At 45.5% G+C, this 23,428-nt stretch overlaps 1 protein-coding gene across 4 annotated transcripts in view; it reads left to right on the top strand.

The window, feature by feature from the left end:
- Positions 1–23,428, top strand: part of NOD1 (nucleotide binding oligomerization domain containing 1) — a 59,648-nt gene that overhangs the window by 29,168 nt on the left and 7,052 nt on the right. For 2 of the 4 annotated variants that reach the window (XM_054019778.1, XM_054019777.1), the window contains exons 3-10: positions 637–811; positions 7,286–9,089; positions 12,013–12,096; positions 13,380–13,463; positions 14,404–14,487; positions 15,661–15,744; positions 22,103–22,186; positions 23,103–23,186. In XM_054019778.1, coding sequence (XP_053875753.1) covers positions 637–811; positions 7,286–9,089; positions 12,013–12,096; positions 13,380–13,463; positions 14,404–14,487; positions 15,661–15,744; positions 22,103–22,186; positions 23,103–23,186 — 2,483 coding nt within the window. Of the gene's footprint in view, positions 1–636; positions 812–7,285; positions 9,090–12,012; positions 12,097–13,379; positions 13,464–14,403; positions 14,488–15,660; positions 15,745–22,102; positions 22,187–23,102; positions 23,187–23,428 lie in introns of those variants that run through there. The other 2 variants (XM_054019780.1, XM_054019779.1) reach the window with 2 other exon arrangements.

Here is a 23,428-nt window from a genome sequence, read left to right as displayed (position 1 = left end):
ACCCCCAACCCAATACCCCATAGCATGGGCGGGGAGAGGTGGCCTTGCAGAATTAAACTGCTATGCTTAAAGAAGGAAGAGTGCTTGTTTGGTTCTGCATTCAAGTCCAGAGAGACATTCTGCTGTCCACACACTGCTATTCAGGCTAGATTCTGATATAAAATTAAATAATGCAACTTAGCCTCAGAAATCAGAGGACCAGGCCAGGAGGTCAAAAATCAGTCCTCTGGTTTCATTTAATATGGGCAAGATTTGAAATCTCCTGCATGATCTCCTGCATGACTGTGGTGACCACCCAGACCAGGAATTTCCTTTGCATTCTACCTATGGAGCAACCTGTGTCCCTTATCTTTATAGCTGGTATATGTACATAGCTGTAGTGATGAGCCCAAACTAAAACCTCTGATCCAAATCAGAGTTGCAGATCCAGCCTCTTTGTAATGGCGGAATCCAAACACACTGAACTTTGGGATAGTTCAGGTTCAGATCCAGATTCTGACATCCCAGCTTGGGAGAGTAGATTCTAGGCTTTGATTTAGGTCCCATTTCCAATCCTGAAGCATCTCAAAGCAGTTCATAAATGTAACCAATACACAGTCCTACGTATCGCTAACATTCTACGTGGTATTTCTTCAGGTTCGTAAAATTCTGGATCTGGTTCAAAGCAAAGGAGAAGAAGTTTCAGAATATTTCATCTACATCCTGCAAGAAGTCTCTGATGCATATTATGAACTACAGCCTTGGTTGGATGAAATAGAATTCCACCCTTCACAGAATATTCAAAATAAACCTGTTGTAAATACAGATCCAGGTAGGAAGAGGTGTAAGAGCCAATATGCAGGTCAATTCTCTGTAGAAAACATGTCTACAGAGAAATGTATGTTAATATTAACTGGATTAATTTCATCTATTGATTAGCCTCACTATTAGTTCTGATTTTTCCCAGCCTTGGGAATCAAGCTTTAAAAATATATAACCAGGGATACTCCTTACATTGTGTTTCTTGTTTGAAGTCGAGTAATATGGGGTGAGATTTTGATCCCCCCTACTACTGTCTGTGGCAACGTACAGGTGTGACAGGTTGGATCACAGAAACCCCCTTGGGAACTGCCAATTGATGTGCCAAGACTACTTCTGCCCCTGCTTTCCCTGCCAGCTCGGGACTCCAGCACCCTGTCCTGTTGAGCCAGACATGCCAGTCTGCTCCAGCCCAGACCCAGGGTCTGAACCACGTGTCCCAAAGCTGCAGACTTAACTGAAAGCAGCTTACAGAAGTATTCCTGTCTTTAACACTCAGATGCCCAACTCCCAATGGAGTCTAAACCCAAATAAATCCATTTTACCCTGTATAAAGCTTATACAGGGTAAACTCATAAATTGTTCGCCCTCTATAACACTGATAGAGAGAGATGCACAGCTGTTTGTCCCCCCCTCCCACCGGTATTAATACATACTCTGGGTTAATTAATAAGTAAAAAGTGATTTTATTAAATACAGAAAGTAGGAGTTACGTGGTTCCAAGTAATAGCAGACAGAACAAAGTGAATTACCAAGCAAAATAAAATAAAACACGCAAGTTTATGTCTAAGAAAACCGAATACAGATTAAAAACCTCACCCAGTAAGCTTCCTTTTACAGACTAGTCTTCTAGTCTGGATCCAGCAATCACTCACACCCCTTGTAGTTACTGTCCTTTGTTCCAGTTTCTTTCAGGTATCCTTGGGGGTGGAGAGGCTATCTCTTGAGCCAGCTGAAGCCAAAATGGAGGAGTCTCCCAGGGGTTTAAGTAGGGTTACCATTCGTCCGGATTCCCCCGGACATGTCCGGCTTTTTTAAGTTAAAAATAGCGTCCGGGGGGAATTTGTCAATGTCCGGACTTCCCCCCATGCAGAGTGTGAGCGGCTTACAGGGCAGCTGGCCGGATCGTGCTCCGGCAGCCAGAGCCCTTCCTTCACTTCCCCCCTCCTCTCCCCTGAAACTTGAGACCAGTCCCCTCCTCTCTCTCCCTCCCCCCCCCCTGCATTCGCAGATCGCCGGCTGTCACCTCGGCCTCCGGCAGTCTGGAGCTCCGACCCTGCTCCCCTCCCCCGCTGCCGAGTGCGCTGCTCTGCAGCACGGTAAGGGGGCCGGGGGTCAGAGAAGCGGCGGGGCGGTTCGGGGGGGGGTAGTCAAGAGACAGGGAGCAGGGGGGAGGGTTGGATGGGTCAGGAGTTCGGGGGGGGCTGTCAGGGTACAGGTGGGAGGGTCTCAGGAGGGGGCAGTTAGGGGACAAGGCACAGGGAGGCTTAGGTAGGGGGTGGGGTTCTGGAGGGCAGTTAGGAGCAGGGGGCAGGAGGGGGCAGTCAGGGGACAAGGAGTGGAGGGGGGGTCGGGAGTTCGGGGGGGGGCTTTTTTGGGGGGTGGATAAGGTTTTGGGCAGTCAGGGTACAGGTAGGAGGTAGGGTCCTGGGGGGCAGTTAGGGAGAGGGGTCTTAGGAAGGGGCAGTTAGGGGACAAGGAACAGGGAGGCTTAGGTAGGGGGTGGGGTTCTGGAGGGCAGTTAGGAGCAGGGGTCCCAGGAGGGGGCAGTCAGGGGACAGGGAGCAGAGGGGTTTAGATGGGTCAGGAGTTCTGGGGGGGCTGTCAGGTGGTGGGGGTGTGGATAAGGGTTGGGGCAGTCAGGGGACAGGTAGGGGGTAGGGTCCTAGGGGGCCAGTTAGGATGTGAGGAAGGTCTCAGGAGGGGGCAGTCAGGGGACAAGAGGCAGGGAGGCTTAGGGAGGGGGTGGAGTCCTGGGGGGCAGTCAGGGGACAAGGAGTGGGGGGGGAGGGTTGGAGGTTCTGAGGGGGCAGGAAGTGGGAGGGAGTGGAAGGGGCAGGGGCGGGGCTAGGACAGGACGGGGGCGGGGCTAGGGCGGGGCTCCTCCCGTCCTCTTTTTTGATTGTTGAAATATGGTAACCCTAGTTTAAGTAGACTGTCTCTTGTGAGTGGAGACCCCTTCCTCTCTCCTATGGAAAGTCCAGCTCCAAGATGGAGTTTTGGAGTCACATGGGCAAGTCACATGTCCATGCATGACTCTGTTTTTACAGGCAGCAGCCATTGCTTACCTGCTACCTTGAACGTCCTCAGGTAGACTTCTTATGTGGATTGGAGCCTCCCAAGATCCATTGTTCCTTAAGTGCTTCTTGATTGGGCAGTTAATTTGCACATTCCTTTCTCAAGAAGCTGACCAAATGCTTTACTAAGGCTACTTAGAAATCAAGCAAGTATACAGCCAATATTCCTAACTTCAAGTACAAAAATGATACATGCATACAAATAGGATTAATAGATTCAGTAGATCATAACCTTTACAGAGATATGTTACATGGCATATGTAGCATAAAACATATTCTAGTTATGTCATATATACTTTCCTAAGCATATTTCAATAAAGCCTTATGGGGGGCACTGTCGCAGCAGGGTCTGTAAAAACCGGAGCGCCAGCTAGGGAAAATACCATGGTGAATGCTTTGTGTAGGGCAGCTGTAGGCTTCCAGGCTGCTGGAACTTAGAACAGCCCCCTCTATTACCTAGTAAGTTATGCTGGAGGCCATTTTAGACCCCAAAGCATGGCAGAATCATGACGGCATACAGGTGGATTAAAGTCACCATAGTCCTCCCCGCATAGCGCTGCAAGCAGTACAGTCATATGTATCACTCCCATTTAAATATTTGAAATTAATTCACTCTAAAAGTATTCGGTTTTACTGATCAGCTACGGGTGACTTTGAAAAAAAGATACTTAAAACAAAATAATGAAAGAGCTACCTTACTGAAGCCAGGAGGGGGAAAAGGGAAACATTTCAAAAAGCTTACCAGGGAGTCCGATGAAACTGCTACATTGTGGTACGTCTGTGACAGGTTCCCTGTGGTGCATCCTGGAACTGGGATACCACTGAGCCCTCTATCCCACCAACCTGGATTCCCTCTCACACTGATGCTGTGACACGCTGCAAACCTCTCCAGGTCCTACACTTATACAGCTATCCACAGGCAGGGACAACCCCAGCTGAGTTACAGGAATGCTTTCGCTAGCCACCCATGAACCAACGATAGAGAGGCTCCAGCCAATTCCCCCCAGCTCCCCAGTCTAGGACCCAGAGCTGTATTGTCTTGCCCTTGTTAGAAGCCTGGCCAGTGTGAGTTTATTATCCACTCTGCCCCTCCCTCAATGTGGAGAGGACATGCACCAGCTCTTGTTACTGAGTAGATTTCCCAAGCACTTCATCCAAAACACACTGTTTTAGGTAGAACATAAAACAGATTTATTAATTACAGAAAGATAGATTTTAAGTGATTATGAATAGTGAGTGTACAGATCAAAGTTGGTCACCTAAGAAATAAAAGTAGAATCACAATCTGAGTTCTATAGGATAGATAGGATTTGAATCAAGCAGTGTGTCAGCCTAATGAGAGAGTTCCTTCATACACAGGCTGGGATTCCTCTTTTCAGCCTGGGACCACCTTCCCCGTTCAAAGTCTTTGTTCTCCAGACTTGTTTCCAGGTGTTGAGTTGTGGGAGGAGAGAGGCCAAGTGAGGATGTCACTTCCCCCTTTTTGTAGCGTCTTCCAGCTTGTTGGAAAGATCTTTTGCTATGATGTGAGTCAAGCAGTCTCCATTGTCTACGTTGTCTACATGCTTTCTCTGGGATGTCTTCATTGTATACAATTCTTGGGGGAGTCCTGTTGAGTGTGGATTCTCCTTAATGGGCATCATCAGTGTCTGGCTGCTCCATTGTTGTACCTGAAAGGCTGGTTCTGGGTGTTTCCAGTCTTACAACATATTTCAGTAACACACACATAGCAAAACTTCACATACATGATAGCACATACAATCCAACATGATATTACTATTCAGCAGATCAAGACTTTTAAAATAATATCTCACAAGGCATACTTTGTACAAAACCTATCATAATCGTATCACCATGGTAAATATGGGGTGCCAGGGTGTTGCTTTGGGGTACAGAGTGTCACAACATCCAATCAGCATTTTCAGATGAACTACAGATTTCATTTTAACCATGTAACCTAAAGACCGCAGTTTAAGCATCAGCATTAACTATTTCACTTCCAATGGTTTTTGCAAAAATGTCCTGGGATTGTAGGTGGAACTTGAGTAGTATGCCACCATGACTCCTGAATTACCCTTTAGATAGGAGGATCTAACCAAGTAATAGTGTGATAAGGACACAGTTTGCTGTGTATCTAGGATCATCTCTATTATGCATTAAATAACAAGAAAAACATATACTCTGTAGGGTTTGTGCTATAGCAGCCAAAGAAAACTAATAAGTAAACACTCAGCTGCTAGCTGAAATATCTTAGCATTAAATGTAGCCTGACAGCAGCCCAGCCACAGTATTGGAATACAGTCATGAGGATTTAGTTGAACGTTTATATTTTGCTTTGTTTATGTAGCTTTTATTTTTCTAAACCTCAAGCACTTTTTTTGTTGTTTGTTTTTATATATCCAATAGTGTTGCATCATAGTCTCAGATCAGCCCTCGAATTGATTAGTTTTTAACACATAGCACAAACTAACTGCTCCGTGATTATCTTTGGCAAAGTGACTGTCAGCAGATTTTGAGTTATATTATTAAAATTAAAATATCACATTTTTATACAGCCCTTCATCTCAAAGGACCCCAAAGCATTTTCCAGACTGTATAAATACAAGACTCTTAACCTTAAACCCCCCCCGAAATGGAGACTCCTTTGCAATGAAAACACAAGAACATTGCCCAGTGGTTAGGATTTTTATTATTCTATAAATTGTTTTTTAATATCTTGAGGTGCCTAGAGCCTGGGATGATGATGATTATTAACAAACTAACTAATAGGCAAGGAGCGAAGAGTGACAAAGATGATCAAGGGGATGGAACTCAAGCCATAGGAGCAAAGGCTGAAGGAACTGGGTATGTTTAGTTTGGAAAAGAGGAGACTAAGGGGGTACGTGAAAGTGGTCTTCAAATACTTGAAAGGCTGCCATAAAAAAGATGGAGAAAAGTTGTTCTCTCTTGCCGCAGAGGGCAGGACAAGAGGCAATGGGTTCAAATTACAACATAGCAGATTTAGATTAAATCTCAGGGAAAACTTCCTAATTGTAAGAACAGTAGGACAATGGAACAGACGGGCCTAGGGAGCTTGTGGAAGCTCCTTCACTGGAGGTTTTCAAAAGGAGGCTGGATCGCCATCTGTCTTGGATGGTTTAGACACAACAAATCCTGCATCTTGTCAGGGGGTTAGACTAGATGACCCTTGCAGGCCCTTCTAACACTGCAGCTATCAGAACAACTCCTGTAACTGAAACTGCCAGGGAAACTTAGAGTGGAGAGTGTAACCATCTAAATTGTCTATGGCTTGGACATCCTGACCTTTGAAGAAAGGGTGGTGGGGTCTTTAGGCCCCAGGTTTTATGTCTCATCCAAAAGATGGCAGCATCAAGCAACACAGTGCCCCCTAATACAGTGCTGTGCCACTGGGTCAGTACTGACTGGAAGGGCAGAGAGTTTCCAACTGAATCACCAGCACCACTTCCTAGGCAGCCTCCCATCAAAGTACTGGCAAAACAGCCCTGTTGAGCCTGTAAGATGTAATTACACCAGCTCAAGACTGCAGGGAAAGTATTTATGAGCTAGGAATTCTAAAGGCACTCAGGAACAGCTAGCAATCAGATCTTTGCAATAGTCCTAATCTTTTAACTTGGCATGTAGAACGTACCCGATGCTATAAAAATAACTGTCCTTAATTTGTTCCTTTGGACTGAGAAATCACACACAAACCTGTAAGCCAATTCATGACTATCCAGAAAATAAAGCATGCAGTTGGAAAATGTTGCTAAGCAGAAATTATCTTTCTTCTCCCGACAGGAGCTTTGCTAGTGCCTCTCAGATTTGTGCTGAACACATGCAAAGAAAAAAAATAAGTTCACTATTACAAGTTGCTTCCCCTCCAGAGAAACACTGCTTGTCATTGAAAAAGCTCAAAGAGCCTCTCTGAGGGTCCTGATGTTGCTTCTCTAGAAACTGTGTAATATTAAAAGTCTCATCATTCCCCCCTTTTCTAGAGAGGCAACTTCAAGACAGCATGTATTTGTTAGGAGTTAGCTGTAGCCTAAAACTCTTTTATACCGAAGAGCCGCAGGCATAAGTGCTTGTATATAGCCAGTCATTCCTCCTTAGTTCCTAAGCATGGCAGGACTTTATATACTGTAGCCCTTATGTTAGATTCAATCTCTTTTAATAATTAATTCTCTCTTTAGTCAGCAGGTACCGTCAGAAACTCAAATATGAATTGGCACGAGACACAAAGTTTGTTATGTCGTATGCTCAGAAGGAGGAAATGCTGCTGGAGGAAACCTATGCTGCTAGTCTTATCGAGCTGGTCAGTTATACCAATGAGAGCCTAGGCAAGGTGAGCTGCCTAGAAGATCTGTTTGATGATAGAATTGGGTTAATTAACGAAGATGGAGAGACGATCTACATCTTTGGTGATGCAGGTATTGGAAAATCCATTTTGCTGCAAAAGATGCAAAATCTTTGGGCCAGAGGAGAATTGGATGTAGGTGCCAAATTTTTCTTCCGGTTCAGGTGCAGGATGTTTAGCTGTTTTAAGGAGAATGAAGCCATCTGTTTGAAGGATCTCCTGTTCAAATACAACTGTTACCCAGACCAAGACCCCGAGGAGGTATTCAGCCACATCCTGCACTTCCCTCATACAGCCCTCTTCACGTTTGATGGTTTTGATGAGATCCATTCCGACTTTGACTTGAGCAGCATCCCCGAGATCTGCTCACCCAATGAACCTATCCACCCTCTTGCCCTGTTGGTGAATCTTCTCAGTGGAAAGGTTCTTAAGGGATCAAGGAAAGTTCTGACAGCAAGGACAGGAACTGAGATCCATCAAAACATCATTAGGAAGAAAGTACTGCTCCGAGGGTTTTCCAGCAATAACTTGAAGGAATACACTAAGAAATTCTTCAGAGACGAGGAGTGTCGGGTATTGATGTCGAACCAGCTGGAAGCAAACCCCAGTCTCTGCAGTTTGTGTTCGGTGCCTTTGTTTTGTTGGATTATCTTTAAATGCTTTGAACTCTTCCATTCCATGTTTGACAGTCATGAGCTTCCAAACTACTCAGTTACACTCACAGATGTTTTTTTGCTCATGACTGAAGTTCACTTGAACCGAACTCTGAAAACAAATTTGCTGAAGAAGAACACCAGGAGCCAAGTGGAGACTTTCAGGTCAAAAAAGGAAACTCTGTTCTCTTTAGGTAAAATAGCACACATGGGGATGGAGAAGTCTCTCTTTTTCTTTGACCAGGAGGAAGTCACATCCTTGAACATGTCAGAGCAGGATTTGCATCTGGGATTCCTCAGAACGGTTCATGACTGTGGTGGTTATGGAGACCAGTCCTTCTATGAGTTCTTACACTTGACCTTGCAGTCTTTTTTCACAGCTTTGTTCCTAGTTACTGAAGAGAAATTGGGTACAAAGGAGTTACTGAAGTTTTTCGCAGAGTGCTCTTCCACTGAGACTGCCCAGTCTACTTGTTTCCCTATTTCCTGGGTGCACAAACGCTCTATAGGAGAAGATCCTTTCCGAAATAAAGAACATTTTCACTTCACCAATCTTTTCCTCTGTGGTCTGCTTTCCAAAGACAAGGAGAAGCTCCTCAGACATTTAGTTTCACCTGCAGCCATTAAGAGGAAAAGAAACGCGCTCATCACATATCTCTTGGAAAGCATGAAATTTCAATTGCAGAGCCTGATGCGGGCAAAACTTAAGGGTTATAAACAGATTCAGGTCATGCCCAATTTTGTTTGGATGCTGAGGTGCATTTATGAGACTCAAAGTGAAAAACTAGCCAAGCTGACTGTCAGGGGCATGAGGGCCAACTACATCAAACTCACCTATTGCAATGCCTATTCGTCGGACTGCAGCGCTATATCCTTTGTGATGCAGCACTTTCAGAAGCATCTGGGTCTGGATCTAGACAACAATAATATCAATGACTATGGAGTAAAACAACTTCTACCTTGTTTTAACAAGCTTGCGGTGATCAGGTAGGATGTCGTGCCAGGTGACTGTTTATCTTTGATTTATTACACAATATAAGCATTAAACTTACGGAAACTCTTTAAAGCTTGAGAGGCTAAAGGCACCAAGTGCTCCTGGAAATAAACTGTATTCGGCTTTTAAAGCCTCACCTCAGTATCTTAAGAGAAGGCAGCCCCAAGCAGCAAAATTTGGATCAGAATTTTGAACATCCCAGAGTTTGCCGGTGTGTGTGTGTGTGTGTGTGAGGTAGAATAGCAATAAAGACCAGCTGTGTGAATTTTGAATCCAGATTGCAAAAAATACCATCAGAAGTTTGGGGTGTTGATTTGGGTCCATCTCAGATTATGTCTTGAAAGTGGGCCAGGTTCTGTGAGAAAGCACCGAGGGTGGGGTGGCGTGGAGGGGGGAGCAGGGAAGGAGAAGTACTTGCTGGTAGTACTTCCCTTACATGAAAATTTGCTAGAGCCAGTCCTGGCTTTAAAATATGGCAGTGGGAGAAATCTGCCATTCAAAGCAACTGCTGATCAGAGCAGTGTGCCTTTTGTGTTAACATGGCTCATCCTGTTATACCAATAAAAACTAGCAGGATCTTATTAAAGGGGACAAGATAAAGATGCCACATTTATTATGATAACAATTTGATTTATGACCAATAACTAATATCTTAATCCTTATACACACACACATTATACCTAATACCTACACACACACACACATCCATCAGATGTTCTGCAGCTGCTGCATAGTTACCAGTCCTGCTTGAGTCTGTGGCTTGAGTTTGCAGCTGGGGTTCGTAGCTTGTGGCGGCTAACTGGCCAGGAAAGCCGGGCACAAGGATGAGCTGGGTCTCTGCTGGGCATGCACGGATGCCCTTCCATGTTGGTAGCAGAATGTTACCCTCCTCCAAAGTTTTCCATCTCACCCATCCTTTTTGTAAGCTTTAGTTTGAATCCAGAGTCTATAGGTCTTGCTGTGTCACGCTGCCTCCAGGTTTGGTGATTGATCACCCGTCAATTGCAGACATGACTTTCAGACTCAGACCGGGCTTTGATCTTCCTTTTATTGTACCTTTTCTTTTTAGGGTGGATTCTTCTTACTTTGTTAGGGCTCTTGTCTGCATCTTTAGCCGTTGGTGTTTGAACTCTGTTTAATCAGGACAGGCTGGGGCTGGAGGTTGATTCCATCATCCATACATACCTCATTCACACATCTAAACTAAACTAATAAGATTACAGCAGGGTTTGCAAAAATGAAGGTTGCAGCAATACCTTACAAAATGGGATTAAGCGTTTTAAAATGGGGTTTGAATTACAATATGGCAAACAGTGAACAGAAGTTACACTGTAGGCAAGTGTAATAAATGGTGAACAGAAGTTACAATACTGAAACAGTGCAAGTCTTATTTTAGTGATTTAAGCAGGAATTGGATTGATAGTGAAACTTACAAAGGCAGCTGACTGAACAGCTATGGTTCTTAACAAGCATCTTAACTGTTAATTAGCCAGTTATTGGGGTAACCGGTTTTATGAATGAATATTGTTTCATTCGTAAAACTTTACTTATGAAGTTACATTAATAAAGTAAACAATTAAAAACAATTTCATTCATCAGTCCTACAATCCAGGCATGAGGACTGTTGTTTCCATTTGGTAATTCCTAGAGAACAGAAAATGACATTTATAACAACCCAAACCTAATTTCACAGTGAGTCATTTGAAAAGAAGCAGACTCCTCTGATCCGTAGAAGTTGAGCCAGATTCCCTCTACCAATCAATGCATCTGAGTGGGCAAGCTACCAACTTCCTGGAATAAGCAGGAGTGGCTTGGCGGCAGGGCGTTCTCAGGGCTTGTCTGCATGGCAGCACAGTGCGGACTCTGGGGTTGTGAATTGCATAGCATGCAAACAGGTTGTGCTGTAACCGCCCTGTGCAGACTCTGCTGGCGTGAACAAAAATCTACCTGCTTTTCATTATCTTTTAATTCATGCCAGCAGGATCTGCGTGGGGCAGTTACCGCAGAGCATGGTAGTGGGCTGTACAGTTCACACCCCTCGGGTCTGCAGTGCGCAGCTGTGTAGACCAATCCTTAGCATTGGAGCTTGGTCCAGAAATGGCATTGGTCAAAAATTTTCCACTGGATCAGTTTATGTCGGAAAATGCTGATTTTTTGAAATAGAAATGTTTCACGGGAACATGTTGATTTTGATGACATTTAACAGAAAAATGTCTAAACTATTCATTTTTATCCCTTCAACTCCTGTATTATAAATTATAATATAAAAAACAAAATAATAAAGTTTGAAATAAAATGTTCTGATTTTTCAGAAACAAAATATTTTGGAGTATTTTGTTTCATGAAAAAAAATTCAGTGTTTTTGACTTTTTGTCCCAATACAGGGCAAAAAAGAAATTTCCTATGGGATGGAAATTCTGTGCTTTGACCACAGTTCACTAGTGCATATATGTCATGGCCTTCAGAACATGCTTCTATACTCGCCTGTTTTCTAGCCTTTCACTGAGTGTGGGCAGAGATGATTAGATGACTGGTGGCCCATTGAGGAGCTGGGTTTTGCTGGGATAGGTATTGTTGCGGGGATGCCAAGTAGAGCATCTCTACTAAATAAACTGGGAAAACGGGGATCTATCTTTGGTCTGTTGATCTACTGAATTTTTTTGTTTTTAATTCCATGTACAGCATACAGAGCATTAGCTGCAAGCTCTATTTTTTTTAAAGGACAAGTTTAAAAACTGAATTCACATTTCTGTTAATGGCTTTAATCTATTAAGGTCTGATGCTCTGTTAAAATGTCAGAGGAAGATGTGTAGATCTGCAGCAATCCATGAAGAGGAGGCCATAGAATATCCTGTGGCCAGTGAACCCTTCATAATCTTACTAATCAGCCATCGATTCCGTTCTTTCTTCTTTTAGGCTGAGTGTTAATCAGATCACAGATCATGGAGTAAGAGTACTATACGATGAGCTCTCCAAGTTCAAAATTGTGACTACCCTGGGGTATGTATGAGTTCGGAACAGCGCAAGAGATAATGTTACATTACAACCCCTTTCATCCTGAATGATCCCTCAAGGCTAATAGTCAGCACTAGCAAGGACAGGATGGAAACCTTTAAGGTATGTCTACATTGCAGGAAAAGACCTGGGGCTGGCCGGGTCAGCTGTCTTACGGTTGCAGGGCACCACCTGAGCTCGAATGTTTATACTGCAATTTTATAGCCCTGCAGCCTGAGTCCCTGGAGCCTGAGTCAGCTGACCCAGGCCAGCCACGACTGTGCCCACGGGTCTTTTATCGCAGTGTAGACATGCGCTCGGTTTACTGAACCTGACCATGGCAGGTTTTGTAAGGCACCGTTTTATGTCCTAGTGTAGTGAGATGTGATGCAGGTGTCCGTATGACAGCACAGCAGGAGAGGGACAGCCAATCCCCCATACAGCAGTTCTTCTCCTGTCCTTGATCACAGGATGGATTCCTACAAAGGGCAAAGCTTGCTCATGTTGTAATGCTGATCAGGTATGTTCAGTTTTGCAGCTAGTACCTGACCTCCTTTGTCTTTATCCACCTCTAGTTAAGTTATTTCTTTCTTCTATACAAAGTACATATAGCTTACAAGAGAGAAGGGGAGTGGAAGGGTCATCTTTCAAGGGGTCATGTTTACTGGATCCTTTTATATAACCACACTTACCCATGCAGGAAGCAGCGATTTCCTTAAAGACCTAAAAGAAAATCAGTTTTCTGTCAAGTTTGGGGTGGTGGGCTTGTTAGCCTTTACTCGCTACTTTTGGTTAAATAGTGACATAAATTCACTTTTCATAAAGTAATCTTTAAGTCCCAAGAATTGCTTCCTCCCACCAATGCCCTATTCCCAGTGTACCTACTCAGTAATCCGACCTTGCAATGAAAGGAACAGGATGTATTTCAGAGAGCTTTCATGAATCTAATAAAAGAATGAGCACATATTTTGCATGGTTACTGATTTCATAACTTTTATGTAAAAGTATTTTCATATTGGCACCAAAAAATGGAAGCTGGGTTTGCTGGAAGAGATCATTTACATTTCTTATATATTAAAAACACCTTCCTTCAAATAAATCCCAGTCTGGTCTTAAATTTTATAGCTCTTTATTAAATTATTATCCTCATCACTAAAAAGAAATATTTAAATCTTTGTACAGGACCCTCATAAAGAAAGATACTCTGTGTGTATCAAAAACATCCAGGTTGTATATATTCAGGTAACAGCAGAAATAATCTGTTTTTACCAATGTGATTTTTCTTTAAGCTTGTACAACAACCAAATTACTGATGTTGGAGCCAAATACGTTGCAAGACTCATTGAAGAATGTTCAAGCCTCACATATGTTAAGTATGTCCAGGATTTTTCCTTATTATGTTCCATGGTACCATATTTAGAGTACATCAACTTTAAAGGGAGAAAGAGAAAAGTTTCTTACTTGAGTAAAAGAAAACACATGCAGATTGAACAAAAGGAGGTTTTCAAAGTTATGTACTTCCTTATAATACTCTGACAATGACTGCTTTGCATGCATTCCTTTAATGCTTAATCTTTACTAAAGACTGCTTTGCACAGTGGGACGCATTCACCCTGATGCAAAGGGTCAGCACAAGACCTATACTCCACTTACGACCTATTTTGAGTACTGGAGAGGAACTTTAGAAGCTCAGAAACCTTGTGCTGGGGCCTCTGCATAAGGATACATTTCCCTCGTGGTAACTAATTTCAGGTTTGTGTAGGCCTGACCTTTTCATAAGTAAAGGGAAGGAATGTATTTCAGTATTACATTTCAATGAAGGAATTACCAAAAGTCAAATGGTGAACCATGACCATTGTTTACAGGGAACTTGCGCAAAGTTAGAATGCCTAGCCATACACAATGCCAGTTTTCATCCTAAGGTTAAGTCACGTTAACTTGTCACTTAATTTTTTTTTACCATAGAAAGTGAAAAGAAGCAACAGAAGCAATGTGAGCTAGTGGAGAGAACACCGTACTGGGAGCCAAGAACTCTTGAATTCTAGTCATGGCTCTGCTGCTAACTCGTTGTGCAGCCTCAGGCCTAAATTTTGCAGCCTAAAATGATGACTTTTGGTCTGATACCTTGTAACCAAAAGCTTAAATGTGTACAACATTTTAGTCCATGGAAATTTGCAGTAGCCGTAATTGACCTCCATCATTATCTACTAGGCTGCTAGGGTCAGTGTCTAAGCTGGGGTTCAAATATAGATGTATAGATGAGTTGGTTTTTTTTAAGAGTTGCATCTTAACAGTGAATATATTTTTATGCAGAATAGGAGCAAACAAGATAACCACTGAAGGAGGGAAATGTCTTGCCCTTGCTATCCAGAAGAGCAAAACGATGTATGACATTGGGTAAGTAAAATGAGTTACCGCCTGGCGGGAGTCGAAACATGACCTCAGCTGGGGCTGGCAAAGGAGCTATGACAGTTTGCAGCAGCTGAAGAACTGGCCTACTGAGTGTAGGAATAGCAGCTTCCAGAGGCCCAGGGCCTGATTAATATATAGGTAAACTAGGCATGTGCCTGTGGCCTAAATTCACATGGAGGGCCCAAAATCATAGGCCAGTGTCTTTTGCCACAGCTGCCTCCTCCTTGACCTGCCCAGGGGGCATCGACCACCTGCAGCAGCACCCTCCACCCCAGCCTGGTGCGGAGGGGAGGCCCCAGAGTGGGGGAGGAGATGGAGAGCGAGCCCCCTCTGCACTCACCCCACTGCAGCAGCTTCTGTTCCACGGGGCTGGGTCCAGCTCCCTGCTCTGGGCATTGTGACCGCGGGGTTTGGCCCAGCCATGAGAGGAGTTGTCATCTCAAGAGCAGGCTGCCAACAGAGGTTCCCTGAGATTTTAGTCGCCTTGGTGGCAGTCTGCTATTGAGATGCCAACAACTCCTCTGGCCTGGTGTGGTGATAAGAGAATTATCACCATTTTATTTTCACACCATTTATTTTACTGAGGACGGAGAGCCTACGGGGCTGGTTTAGTATCCACCTCCATTCGGGGCCCGGCCCTTGCACTGGCATGGGGCTGGGGTGAGCACAAGGAGCTTCTTCCCCAACACATATCCTGTGTGGGTTGGGCAAAGGCCAAGTACAGTGACAGTCTCTGCATGCAGGGTAACAGAGAGACTGTGCTAAGCACCCCAAAGGGGGCAGGGAAGAGATAGGATGATGGTCCCTCCACCCACACCAGCTCAGAGCAGGATCAGCGTGCATGAGAAAGTATCCCCTAAAGAGGTGTAGCTGCAGGTGGCTCCCCAGCACAGTCCAAAAGACACTCCCACTGAGGCAAACTATCTCTCAGTGCTCCCTCTGGGCTGTGCCTTTACAGCAGAATTGAACCCTCAGTGCTCAGTCCTGCAAGCGGTTGGGAATGGAACCTACAAGGATCAATGGGAGTGAAGGGGGCTGAGTCCCTCATGGGCTTGGAACCCTGGTCAGTAGTACAAGGTCACTGGGGAGGGGGGAAATGTGATAAGGGTGGCACTAGATCCTTATTCCTTATTTCTCTCTGTTTTCTTTCCTTGCCAGGATGTGGGGTAACCAGGTTGGAGATGAAGGAGCGAAGGCATTTGCTGAGGCGCTGAGGAATCACCCCACCTTAACGAATGTGAGGTAATAAATCGGCTTTACAGAACACCTGCCTTTCTAACGGACTTTGAAATCAGAGCTGATTTGGAGAGGCTTTGTGTGAGAAGTCCGTTTGGTAATGCAGCCTTTCCTCTGTAGGCTAACAGGTCCCTGAGTCAAACAAGAGGCTAGCCTGAGGTCTGGGATCAGCTGTAAGATCTCCCGTGTAGCCACTCTATGCCGATGGGAGAGCTCTCCCATTGACATACTTAAACCGTCCCCAACGAGCAGTGGTAGCTATGTTGGTGGGAGAGTGTCCACACCGGTGTTTCTGTTGGGGTGACTTATGTCGGTCAGGCGGGTGTTTTTTCACACCCCTGAGTGACGTATGTTTTACCGACAGAAGTGCTAGTGTAGACATAGCCTTCGACTGTAAACTCTACAGGGCAGGGATCATGTCTTGGTTATGTGTTGGCACAACAGGGCTACCACAGTATAAATAATAGTGATCCATGAGACAGTGTTGGTAATGAAGTTCAGTATCTAAGCTTGAAACTAGTATCTGAAAGCACTAAAATATTTGAAGTTGACAATGTGGTATGAGGAGAAGCCAGAATTGTAAATCTCATCACTTCAACTCATACCTATTTGCTTTAATGTTTTCAATTCTTGCTGTGAATTTTAAAATAATTTTCATGGCCACTTCCCAGTTTCAATGCATGCTTTCCTCCTCCCCTCCCCGCTGCCCTTTTTTTTTTTTTTTTTTGGGGGGGGGGGGGGGCTCAGTTACTTTCGTTTTGTTTCCCAGGTACACTAAACTCCATGACCCTCTCTTGAAAGAGCAAATATCCTTGCTTGCTTTCCCCACAAGATGGTGCACTTCACTAGTTTTTTCAATAGAAAAACAGGGAGTGTGGTTAAGACATTCTGGATCTCTGGAGAGCTCACTGCTGCTGTCTCAGACTATCAGTGATTTCATAGCTAGAGGTCTGCCCTGTTTTCTCTGGGCAGATGACTGCCTGAAACAAAACGAAATGATGAACAGCTGCAGTGACCTAGATTTTTGTTCAAATATAAAAGCTACCTAAGAGAGCCACCTTCTCCTCACTGCAGAATTCCTCTAGAAGTCTTATCTCAAGTGTGATACACCTTGAGCCAGCATTAAGCTGGGTTATGCTTGCCTGGCACTCTTGCTCTGGAACAAATTTGTTCATGAATTTAGTGCTTACAGAAGCAAAAATGATGATGTGCACTGGCAAGCTCCAGTCATTGTGTGTGCATGTGCAGTATGGATTCTGCCATTGCACCTGCCTCATTCTTAGAACCATAGGGTTAGAGGGGACCACAAGGCTCATTTAGTCTAATCTCCTGCCAAGATGCAGGATTTGTTGTGTCTAAACCATCCAAGACAGATGGTAATCCAGCCTCCTTTTGAAAACCTTCAGTGAAGGAACTTCCATAACCTCCCGAGGCAGTCTGTTCCATTGTCCTGCTGTTCTTACAGTTAGGAAGTTTTTCCTGAGATTTAATCCAAATCTGCTATGCTGTAGTTTGAACCCATTGCCCCATGTCCTGCCCTCTGTGGCAAGAGAGAACTACTTTTCTCCATCTTTCAAGTATTTGAAGACCGCTATCCTGTCATCCTTTAATCTCCTCTTTTCCAAACTAAACATATCCAGTTCCTTCAGCCTTTGCTCATATGGCTTGCATTCCATCCCTTTGATCATCTTTGTCGCTTGCCTCTGGATCCTTTCCAGTTTCTCTACATCCTTTCTATACATTGGTGACCAAAATCGGACACAGTACTCCAGCTGAGGCCTAACCAGCCCTGAGTAGAGTAGTACTATCACCTGCTATGACTTGTATGCTATGCCTCTGTTAATGTAGTCTAAAATTGCATTTGCGTTTTTTGCACTGCTGACTCATGTCGAGGTTGTGATCCACCACAACTCCCAGATCCTTCTCAGTAATGCTGCTGCCAAGCTAGTTATCCCCCGTTCTGTATTTGTGCTTTTGGTTTTTCTTCCCTAAGTGTAGCACCTTATGTTCGTCTTTGTTGAATTTTAACTTGTTGTCTATAGTCTAGTTCTCCAATTTATCAAGATCCCTCTGAATTCTAGCTCTATCCTCCAATGTTTTGGCAACTCCCCCTTAGCTTTGCGTCATTTACAAATTTGATCAATATGCTCGCTATATAATCATTCTTAATTTACAGTTCTTAAATTAAGAATTTACATTCTGAACCTAGAATACTTTAATCTTGTTTCATCTGTTGAATACTCATTAGTGTCAATGGTGGGTTTATTCAAAGTTTAAGGGTGGATGAAGATAGCCCTAAAATAATTTCAATCTTTTAGCAAGTCATCCTTTTACTTAGGTCCAGTCATCACAGCTGCTGAGTATCTGCAGTTTCCACTGTGATCAGTCGGAATTCCAGGTGCTCGGCCCCTTTCACACTTCAGGCTCTTAACTAGACTAACCACTAATCATCATGGACTTTAATGAAGAAGTGTGCTTGCTTGCACATCATTGGAACATAAGAATCACCTTATCAGGCCAGACCTTTAGTTTGGAATCCTGCCTCTGGCAGCAACCAATAATTGCTGCTTCAGGGTTTGTCTACACACAGAAGTTACACTGGTCTAACTTACGTTGGTTTAGTTAAACTGCTCCACTTATCTGGTTCATACCAGGGAAATTGATGATCCAACCAGTGAACTGCGTTCAAGGTCCTTTGTAGGATTGAATCTCAGGCTAGGTCTACACTATGGCGGGGGGGGGGGGGGTCGACCTAAGATACGCAACTTCAGCTAGGTGAATAGCGTAGCTGAAGTTGCGTATTTTAGGTTGACTTACCTGGCTGTGAGGACGGCGGCGAGTCGACCGCTGCTGCGCTGCCGTCAACTCCGTTTCTGCCTCTTGCCGCGGTGGATTTCCGGAGTCGACGGCAGAGCCATCGGGGATCGATTTTATCGCGTCTTCACTAGACACGATAAGTCGATCCCCAATAGATTGATTGCTACCCGCCGATCCGGCGGGTAGTGAAGACGTGCCCTCAGTCATTTGCCAGCTGACATTCCTGATGTAATGCCTCCCCCCAATGTTTGAGCCGTCGGGCTAGCCCTGAGAGTACTGGAGATAAGTGTCGACGGATTGTCATCAGCCAAATGCAGCATCATCAGCGATTCTTATAACTGACCCATCCATGCACGTCCCTGGCTTTGACTTGTCACACCGTTCATGGACCCTTTTGAACCTGTTTTGAACAGTCAAGGGTCAGTTTGCACCCAGCCTTTACACGTAGGGTTAACCAGGGGGTCCCACATGTGGTTGTGGCCCATGCACACAATGTCACACATCGCTGACAACTACCCTCTGACCAGATTTGATGGTGATCAGAAGCCTCTGGCGCTTGGCTGATGAAGCTTCTGCAAATAGACTTGGCAAGCTCTGTACCCAATAAGAAGAAAATCAACCAGTGACACTTCTGTGTGTGGCTCCTCTTGTATAAGTTTAAGCCTGCCTTATAGAGCTTAGCTTGTGCCCGTACAGGAACAAATTGCATAGGTTGTCCATGGGCCTGGTCCAAAGCCCAGTACATCCATGGAAAGACTCCCGTTGATTTCAGAGGACTTTGGCTCAGGCCCTAAATGCTGTGTAAAGTAATATGGTCTTGTATTTGTTCTCCCAGGCTTGTCCTTTCATTTCATTGAGTGTCAGAGCCGAGCATGCTCGTGGCTAGTTCAGAGTCTTGGTTGCTGGCAATTAGGAATCAATGGAAGGTCTGACTTTGCATGGTGGTGTCCTTCCCCTCTATGCCCATGTGCAGCCAGGGCTGGAGCACCCATGGAAAAAAATGATGGGTGCAAAGCACTCACTGGCAGCCCTCCTATCAGCGCCGCCTCTTCCCCCCTCCCCCAGCATCTCCTGCCTGCTGGTGGCCCTGCCGATCAGCGCCTCCCTCCCTTCCAGTGCCTCCCGCTCACTGCGATCAGCTGTTCCACAGCCTGCAGGAAGTGCTGAGGGGTGAGAAGGGGGAGGAGCAAGGGCAGGGCGTGCTTCAGGGAGGGGGAAGGAAGAGGCAAGATGGGGGTGGGGCCTTGGCAGAAGGGACAGAGTGGGGATGGGGATGGGGGGAGCACCCCCCAGGCACATTAGTCTGTGCCGATGGTTGTGTTTGTATCCAAGGAATAAGTTGTGGAGGATCAGTTGGAAATGTGGGTAGTTAGTAAATTCTCCTGGTTCTCCGCTCCAAGAATCACCCCCGCCCCCCCACTGTGTTAACTGTATGAATTCAGTTTACTATATCTGATGTAAAATGTATACGGGTGACTGATTTGAATTTGGGCTTCATTGGTATCCAATGAAAATAGTGGGTGAAATTCACTCCTGTGCAGCAGGCAAACACAAAGCCTTTGTGCACTTACATCCCCCAACTGCCCTATTTTGACCACTCGTATGAGAATTACCGTATACACTCGTTCATAAGCTGAATTTTTTAGTAAAAAAAGGGAAGCACCAGAGAAGGGGGTCGGCTTATAAACAGGTACAGACAGGGAGAGGTGGGACACAACCCTTCCCCCAACAGCGGGAGCAAGGAGAGACAGCACAGCCAGCAGAGCCAGAAGGGGGGAGGCGGGGCCAGCGTCTCTCCGCTTCTGCCCATGCTGCTCTCCCCCCAGCCTCCGAAGCAGCTGTAGCTCTGGGGCTGGCAGGCTGCAGCCGTGCCGCTCGGCCCCGCCCCCCAGAGCAGGCTATGGCCATGCCACCCGGGCACTGGAGCACACTGTGACTGTGGCTCGGCCCAGCTCGCTGGAACATGCTGCGGCCACAGCGCCCGGTCTGGCCCGCCGGAACAAGCTGCGGCCATGCTGCCCAGCCTGCCAGAGCAGCTCCAGCCAGGTCAGAGACATCCTCCTCTGGTCATCCCCAGATAAGGTGGGCAGGGATGGGATGGGGAGAGTGTGGGGGTCCCGGGCCAAGGGTGGGGTCACGTGGGGGGTGGTCCCAGGGGTTACTCACCTGACTCCCAGCTTCTCCCCCCAAAAAAACATTTCCCCACCAGTTGCTGTCCCAGCCCGTCAGGGTAAGCAACTGGCGTGCCGGGAAACTTTGTTTACTTATGTTTACCTCCGTGCCTGCGGATGCTCGAGGTAAACAAACCATCTCGGTCCACCAGCGGCTTATCCTGATGGCCCGGGAGCCAAAGTTTGCTGACCCCTGAATTATAGGGTTGGCTTATAAATGGGTCAGAAAATTTTTTCCATTTTTACTTATCCGTCTTGGGGGGGTCAGCTTATGAACGAACCGGCTTATGATCGAGTATATACGGTAAGTGGTTTCCCAGTCCTGGGCAGCTAGCTAGCACAAGGCCTAATCTCACTAGTCATCTCTGCAATACTGCCAGCTCATGTTTGGCTTCTAGAGGGACTTAGAAAAGCTGCTTTTTAAAGACCTGAAACTTGGAGCTTAGTATTAGGCAGATCCTCTTATCAATGTCTAGCTGAAGATAGAGGGAAAGATTTAAAAACCCTATAGTCTGCACTGAAAACTGTGTGAATGTATAATTAAGGCTACGTTTTAGTCATGGGTATTTTTAGTAAAAGTCATGGACAGGTCACGGGCAGTAAACAAAAATTCACGGCTCGTGACCTGTCCATGACCTGTACTATATACCCGACTAAATCTTGAGGGCTCTGGGGTATTGGACGGCCTGGGGGCACTGCAGGTGCTCTGGGGTGGGAGGGCGTCTTGGGTGCTGGGGGAGGAGAGGGTGGCATGTGGCCTGGGACCCATGCTGCAGCTGGGGAAGTGGTGGCGCGTGGCTCAGGACCCTCACTGGTGCTGGGAGAGGCGAGCGGTGTGGCCGGAGACTGCCCCAGCAGTGGCCGGTGCAGCTGGCCCAGGGGCTGCCCGAACTGCTCAGGTGGCCCCAGGCCAGATGTACCAGCTGCTGCAGAAGTCCTGGAGGTCCTGGAAAGTCATGGAATCCGTGACAGACTTGCAGCTTTATGGCTGGCTGGGTCCCTGGTGGTTTGGGTTTTTTTTTTTGGATTAGCTACTGGTGGGGATGGCACTGGTGCCAAAAACATTTTCCGCCCTGGCACTCAAAGCCACCAGTCACAATTCTGCTGTCAGTCTCATAAGTACAACTCTCTGATGCCAAACCTTGTGACCTGTGTAACTGAGGGCAGAGCTGGACCCAGACTGTACGACAGTAACAGAAGCATGTAGTTAAAATGCTTCCGCTTGTAAAATCTTAATTAGTTACAGTTTGTGGAGCCTTTTGAACATGTAAATCACTCTCTCTATGCTATGTATTAGGATTGATTAAAAGACAATTCAGGCTTTTTGTAAAATGGAGATGTTGGCTATTTTTATATATTCCTCTCTCATTTCCCAGTCTTGCATTCAATGGCATCACGCCAGAGGGAGGCAAAAGCATTGCCGAAGCTTTGAAGCACAACAACACCGTGAAAATATTTTGGTAATCAGTATCCGTTCATTCTATGGAAATATCTGCCCTCTTACTCATTGTTAATGGGTTGCAAAGGAAAGCTGCAACTTATCATTATTTCCCAATGAGAAAGTAAACATTTCACTTTAGAATGGGTGTGAAGGTAAAGGACGATTATGTGTTCTTTATGACAGGTCTTTTCCAGAGCTGCGTTGGAGTGTTAGCTCTTATCTAACCAGTGCAGGAATGTCTCCTCGAGCTGGGAATCACACCCCCAGCTTGAAGTATAGACGTATCTTTAGGCTAGGTCTACACTTCAAACTTTCATCAGTATAACTGCGTTGCTCACCCACCCGAGCAATATCGTTACACCAACCTAACCCCAAGTGCAGGTAGCGCTGTGTTGACGGGAGGGCTTCTTATGTTGACATAGCTACCGCCTCTCATGGTGGTGGATTAACTGCCCTCCTGCTGGCATAATAGTGTCTTCAGTGGAGTGCTACAGCAGTGCAGCTGTGCCATTGCAGCTTTTTAAGTGTAGACTTGAGTCTCGTCTCCTATCACTTTTGTTATGTGAGACAAGTTTTTTTTTGTTTGTTTGTTCCCACAGCCTTCATGGCTTCTCCAATGCTACTCCCATGTCTGGACCTGTCCGTGTCTTCCAGTGCATTGTATCTACCCTCTCATACACATCCCTGGCCCATTCTGCAAGGCCCACACCTAACCCGTGTCACCACCCCATTGTTAATAAAAATCAAGTAGGCAGTCTCTTTGCTGCTCCTACCTTCTGTCTAGGGGGGTTTTGTGTCCAGTCTTCGGAAGCTGCTCAGGACAGGAACTGTTTGTGGCTTGTCCAAAGCTGAGTGCACTGCCAGCACTTAAATAATTGAGTAGCAAATGTCAAAATGTGAAAGAGAGTTTCTGAACAAACACTCTGTCTAATTAGGTTGACTAAAAATGCGATAGATGACGACGCTGCAGAGAGCTTTGCAGAGATGCTGAGAGTCAACAAGAAGCTAGCGCATTTATGGTGAGTTAATTACATTTAGACAAGCGTGGCTCTTTGTCAGCCACCACATAAAATCTTCAACTTCCAAGTCTATGCAGGTCCCAGCGAGCCATCTCTGCAATGCCTGGACGTGGTCGGGACAAGTGAAACGAGCTTCTGCTTTGCTTTTTTTGTTTTAAACTTTTGAAAAAACTTGCATAAAGTTGGGCACCTGAATCTGCCTTTAGATGCCTCAGTAAACATTCTGAGCACCTATTGCAAAG

This window comes from Malaclemys terrapin, chromosome 2 (genome assembly GCF_027887155.1).
Source record: "Malaclemys terrapin pileata isolate rMalTer1 chromosome 2, rMalTer1.hap1, whole genome shotgun sequence".
Lineage (NCBI taxonomy): Eukaryota > Metazoa > Chordata > Testudines > Emydidae > Malaclemys > Malaclemys terrapin.
Note: the sequence above shows the minus strand (reverse complement) of the source record. Positions and strands in the feature narration are given on the sequence as shown.